This window comes from Peromyscus eremicus, chromosome 20 (assembly GCF_949786415.1).
Source record: "Peromyscus eremicus chromosome 20, PerEre_H2_v1, whole genome shotgun sequence".
NCBI classification, from domain to species: Eukaryota; Metazoa; Chordata; class Mammalia; order Rodentia; family Cricetidae; genus Peromyscus; species Peromyscus eremicus.
Window position 1 is genome coordinate 27,501,918 of NC_081436.1, and position 5,765 is coordinate 27,507,682.

A 5,765-nucleotide genomic window follows, 5' to 3' on the forward strand; every position below is an offset into this window, starting at 1 on the left:
TGGATCCCTGGAATGTGCTATGTACACCAGCCTGGCCTCACGGAGAGCTGCCTCGCTGTGTCACCCACACCAGGCTGGTCTCTCGGGATCTCTTCTGCGGAGCTCTACTGCGGAGCTGTGGGCTTGCAGGATCCCCAGGTCCCTCCAGATTGAAAGAGAAAGAAGACATTTCAGGGAGGAAGAGGGGTAAGGACATCCAGGACAGCGTGGGAACGGGTGGGAACAGTTTATTTGAGGCACTAGAATAGCAGCAGGAAGCCAGTGTGGGCAGAGAGGGAGGCAGGGACTCAACTGGATGCAGCGGTGGAAGCCTTCATTGGGAGGAGCGGCAGTCTTCCATGGGCAGCCTCCTGAATCGAGTACAACATGGGCACAGTCATGCCAGGGGAAGGAGTTTGGGTGGAGATAGAGGCCTTCCACTCTAGAATCTTCCAGGTCCCCTTTGCCCATTCATTCACACACAGACACACTGAGCACACAGGTGTACATTCATTTGGTTAGACATCCTTGTGAGTGTGACCACAAGATTGAGGCCTGACCTGGATACTGTGAGACTCCAAGGAAGATTTTCACCCCTTTCCTGGTTCCCCCAAGGGTGGTCACAGGATGGGCTCTGGACACAAGGGTAGCTAGTCCCATTTCAACAGAGCAGATGTGGTGTTAGTGCTTCGCCCTGATGCTGAGAGTGTAGAGGGGGACTAGACACACCCAGGAGGAGCTGAAGGCTCCTAGAGTCCCCTGGGACCTAAAAGGGGCTGTGCTTTTCTTCCTGAGCTGGGGGGGAAATATGGGGAAACACATGGGGATGGTCAGGGATCCAGCTGCAGAAGAGCCAGCAAGCTGAGCAGGAGTCCCAGGCCCAGCAGTGGGATACTGGCGCGAAGTCCGAGGCCAGCTGTGCTGATATTGCAGAAGGAGTATTGGCAGCAGTAAGTGTTTACAGATGCCACTCCTAAGTTGACATTGATGTTCTCACGAGGGCAGACTTCGGAGCAGGCCTTATTCAGGGTGTAGCCAAGGTTGACATTCCCTGTATGGAAAGTGAGATTGAGGGGGTACCAGGAGATGGGGGACAGCCCCGTGGATCCCTGGGTCCAGGCCAGGGAGATGGCTAGTTACTCACCAAAGCCAGCCGAAGCAGATAACGTGACGCAGTAATTGTCTCTGCTCGAGCATGTAGTTGGCCACAGGCATTTCAAATTGCTCTTCTGATCGGTGCAGGTGAAGCATATCAGGGAATGGGCTGCAAAAGGGACATGCTGTAGGTGACACCTGCTTGCTCCCTGGGGAAGCCGTCCAGGGAAGGGTACCATTCCAGTTGGGGGGGGGGGGCTTGATACCCAACCCTTTGCGGACAATGAGCAACTACAGCACGCTCGGCCCTGGGTCAGAGACAAAACCAAGATGACAAGTGACAGTAGACTTTGGTCCTAGAGGGGCTAAAGTGTCTCCTTAGACACAAGGTGACAACAGTGTAGCTGGGCCAGCACTGAGGCAGGAAGGCCAAGAAGTTCACAGGAGAGCTGGCTCAGGGTCAATAAGAACGGACGTCAGGAGGAAGGCCAGGCTGCCTCTGGGGGTCTCAGCAGTCCATACCTTGTTCCACACCCAAAAGGGCTGCCAGCAGTACAGGCAGGAAGACCCTCATGCTGGAAGCGGCAGACATCTGCTGAGGGCCCACAAACCACAGAAGCCTGCTGTGAGAGAGGCAGCTGGTTAAGGGACAGGCTACCCACCCACAAACCAGGATCCCGGCTTAGACACTCCACACCTCCCCAGCGAGCCACGCGTCCCCTTTGTAGATAGTTCCAGCATTCCAGGCCCCAGGGAGGGCAGGAAAGCAGTATTAACACCCTGCTGCCCTGAGGCTAGCCATTGAGACAACTCAACTTCCTCATCTCATGGCTTTCTGGCCCCGGCACCATCAGAAGAGCAATTTGTACAGCCTAAAGCCAACCATGCGCTACAGCCACACGTACGTAAGGCATGTATTATCTGAAAGCCCCTCTTCCTTTGGAAACCTGTAGGAGCCAGAATTTTCCTTTGCCCCACGGGCTGCTAATCAAATCTTGACCTCCGTACACCTGGCCCCCTCCTGCTGCTATTGTGGCCAATTATTAAAGGAGCTTTTATCTGACACCCCTTTTGGCAACCCGCAGAATCCATCCAAATTCATCTAATGGCACCTTCCAGTTAACACCCCTTTCCCAACTTGGGGGCACCCAAGGCCAAGTAAGGGGAACCAAGGACTCTCGGAATGCCACAGAAGGGGTGGAGCTTAGGGAGTGGACCTGAGGCTAGGGCAGTGGTCTGTTAAATGAGCAAACATGAACCCTGAATCTGGGCCCTGTGGAACAAATGCAGGCCCACCCTGGAGAGGGCTGAGGGCGTCTGGGCTTCATCATTCCCTCCTGTACTAGGTGGGGGCTCAGGACCCGTTTCCAGAAGAAGACAACTCCATCCCTCCTCCGCCTGTGTCTGGGAAGGGCAACAAGAGGTGATGTATAGCAGTCACTGGACGGCCAGGTGGACCATGGGGCTTTTCTTGGCCCCTGGGAAGGAGTCTGTGGCACAGGGTAGGGAAAGTTAGCGAAAGGACCAGCTTGCAGGGTTTCAGTGTCCTATTTTTGAGTACCACTGGCTTCCCGGGGAGGGAGTACACCAATGCCATCTGTTGAGTGGGAGAGGGACATTCCAGAGACTGAAAGGAATAGGGGGTGGCTTACAGATTTGGGGCGGTCCTCTTAGACAAAGAAAGGGAGTGCAGTGGGAGATGAAGTTGTGGTGTCTTCCAGGAGACACCCTGGTCCTAGGCCTCTCCTGTCCTGAGCCTTGCTAACATCTTATAGTGGGTAGCAAAAACCCCAGATGGTCAAGTTCAGTGCCAAGCCCAGCTGGGCCTGTTCTCGATTCCAGGCAGTGCATACAGGGAGAAAGGAGTCTCCTGTCTTTTCTATACACAGTGAGGCTGTGAAACGAAGGAGCCCTGAGCTGTCTGCTAGGAAACTCTGGCATGCACAGCCACAAACAGGCTGAGGAGGCAACCCATCGTCCACCGGAGGACACACAGCGCGACCAGAAGGGCTGAGGGAAGTTACTGGGGGAGTGGCTGGAAACCAGTTCAGTGCGATGAGTCTGTGATGAGTCTGTCCACAGCTACCATCTGCAGGCTACTGGGCAGGGCCTCTCTGGGGCCCAGGAACTCCTCCTCAAACCCACAGGGATCACCTGTGAAAGCCAGGTGTCTAGTGCCTGGCGACCGGCAGAGGAAGAAGCCTGTTTAGGTCAACGGAGCTAGCCAGGGACTAGGCACAACCTCGGGAACCTCAGCACCGGCATGCAAAATCCTGGACAAAGACAAAGAGCTCCTGCTCCTCACTCTGGTGAGGGTCCTGCCTCTCGCAACCAATCCACCTTGTCTGAGGGCCCGGCAACTCCTGCTCTAGTTTACAAAGGTGTATCCCTGGAGATCCCAAGCAGACAAACCAGCATTCATGGAATTGAGAAAGGGGCACCGAGTGAGGGCTTTGCAGGGGCCTTTGCCCTTTTCTGCTCCAGATCTCCAGAAACATTCCGGGAAGACGGGGGGATGGGAGGAATGGAGCACACTGCAGGGGGCCTCGCAGGCTCCAACCACTCCGCTCACCGGCTCCCAGTGCCCAGACCCCAGACGCTGCGGCCAAGGCCACCAGCTCTCTCCCAGCGCATCCGCGCTGTGGCCCTGTGAAGCCGGGCCCCGCGGACTTACCTCCGGGGCGAAGCGGTGCCACGAGAAGCTCCAGAAACCTCAGGTCCTGGAGATCGCCACAGTCTGGAGATTCCCAGGCAGGCGGACCAGGGCGCCGATGGCGGGGGCGGGCGGCGGGCGGGGCGTTCCACGGGCTGTGGGCGGGTCTCTGGTGGGTGGGAAGGACAACCCGGGATACCCGACTCTGCGTCCTGCGGCTGCGCCCTGGCCTAGCACTACAGCCACTCTTCTGAGGTTTGGATCCAGGTCCCGACCCATGCGCCCATGGCTGCGACCCCCAGGTCCCCGGTGGCACCCAGAAGTCGGGCGGAGACCTCCCAAAGTGCCCCATGCCGCACAATGTAGCGTGTGAGCGCTGGCGTGGCTTTCCACCTGGCCTGCGGTGCAGTCTGTCTGCCTTCTCTTGCAGGACAGACCCTGGGAGGGTGGAAGGGTCAGGTCTTTGCGGCAATTACTGATACTAGGACCTGGGCTCAGGCTCTGCTTGCTTCCGGAAAGAGTGAGAGGACAGACTGCATCCCGAAGCCCTGGGCGCTCATGGGAATCTCTGCTGCCGCAGGGGCTGAGAAAGTGCTGGACCGAGGATGCAGCATCTCCGGCCTGCTGGTTGTTGGGTCCCTCCGGGCTGAGCCTGTCCAGGCCATCTCTCTCTTGGGGTGAGACAGGACAGGGCTTCGGGGAAGGAGGCCGTTGCGACGTTGGTTTGGACAGATCTGGTTCTCCTTCCCCTTCCTCTGGGTACAGGGCTGCCTCTTACACTTCACTAGGTGGCTATGGAACAAAGGCTCCAGAACCCAGTCAACCTGTCTTGGCTCTCGTCTAAAGTGCTGGAGCTCCAGTTTTTAGAAGGAAATCCCCAACCCTTCTGTTTTCACCTAAGCATCTTCCAATATTCTATTCCTAGTGCTCAGGAAGCGCCTTCGCACCCAACAAATATTAACGACCACTTGCTGAGTATGGGCCCTTGTACCAGGACCCTGGGGCCCATGTTCTGCTTCTGGATGATGCTTCTGGGGCAGACCAGGGCACCAAGAGTGGGCTTAGGCAGCAGGTCCCTTTGCCTGGCAGGGCAGTTTGTCTCTTCCCCTTCGCTCCTTCTTACCTTCCTCCTACAGAGCCCTCCCCAGGGGATTGTGGGCTGCTGAGTCTCTGCCACCTGCTTTTCTGAGAGTCACACTTCTATTTTGATCACACATGTGGAAACAAGGGCCTTGCACCTGATCTTCCTCACAGTCTGAGGAGTTGACGGTGGTAACAACGGCTGGCCCTAGGAATGAGCTTCACAGGATTAGGGGGAGGGCAGAGGAGGGGTGGGAGGAGAGAGAGAAAGCTGTGAAGCTGAGTGGTCCATTGGCCAGGGTGGGGCTGTGGCCAAGAAGCCCTGCAACAGGAAGCCAGCTGTTGGGGGGTGGGGGACCAGGAGCATATTCAGTGTGTCTTCAAAGTGCTCCTTAGTGATGTCCCCTCCCGGATCATCCAGCGCATCAAAGGGAGGTGGGGGCACACCTGCTCCTGGTGTTCATTTCCCAGGAGCTGAAGGTGAGACTCATTGTGTGTCCTCAGATGGCCAGGCTGCAGCATGGTGACACTTGGTGATTGGGGAGTCCACAGTTTGGGGTGATGTCCTAGCTGTCCTCAGGACAGAAACCATCCAGAAAACAATGGCCAGGCTGTTGCTCAGAGTTTGGGTCCTTGGCTTTCTGTCCCCTCCTTGGTCTCACCTGGAGGCAGGACAGGTCTGAGGAGCCAAGGTGGAAGTGTCTTCCTCATGTTTAGAACATCTTTTTTTCATACTTCCTCTTGGGCTGCCCCAGTGATCTGAATCACTGCCAGAATGTCACTATTGAAGAATTGAGAGCAGAGGACTTCATCTCATGACCAGTACTACTTGTAGCTCAGGGCAGGGTCTCAGTGAGTGTTTAAGGAGTCAGGGTTCATCAGGACAGGCCCCTCCTTTGGACCTGGAAGATAAGGTGCATTATGAGGGGCCTTCATGATTATGGATGTCCTAAGGTCT

General features: G+C 56.4%; 1 protein-coding gene across 2 annotated transcripts; it reads right to left on the minus strand.

Annotated features, from left to right (window-relative positions):
* Nucleotides 1-211: 211 nt before the first annotated feature.
* Nucleotides 212-3,853, minus strand: Ly6e (lymphocyte antigen 6 family member E). Of its 2 annotated transcripts, none has more exons than XM_059247426.1 (4): nucleotides 3,749-3,853; nucleotides 1,597-1,694; nucleotides 1,124-1,243; nucleotides 212-1,030 (listed from the first exon to the last, which is right to left on the minus strand). In XM_059247426.1, the coding sequence occupies exons 2-4, from the start codon at nucleotides 1,664-1,666 to the stop codon at nucleotides 810-812; spliced, it is 411 nt and encodes a 136-aa protein (XP_059103409.1). In that variant the 5' UTR covers nucleotides 1,667-1,694; nucleotides 3,749-3,853; the 3' UTR covers nucleotides 212-809. The 2 variants fall into 2 exon arrangements, with proteins under 2 accessions (XP_059103409.1, XP_059103408.1); XM_059247425.1 differs by having other exon boundaries at nucleotides 1,597-1,697; nucleotides 3,749-3,851.
* Nucleotides 3,854-5,765: the final 1,912 nt, after the last annotated feature.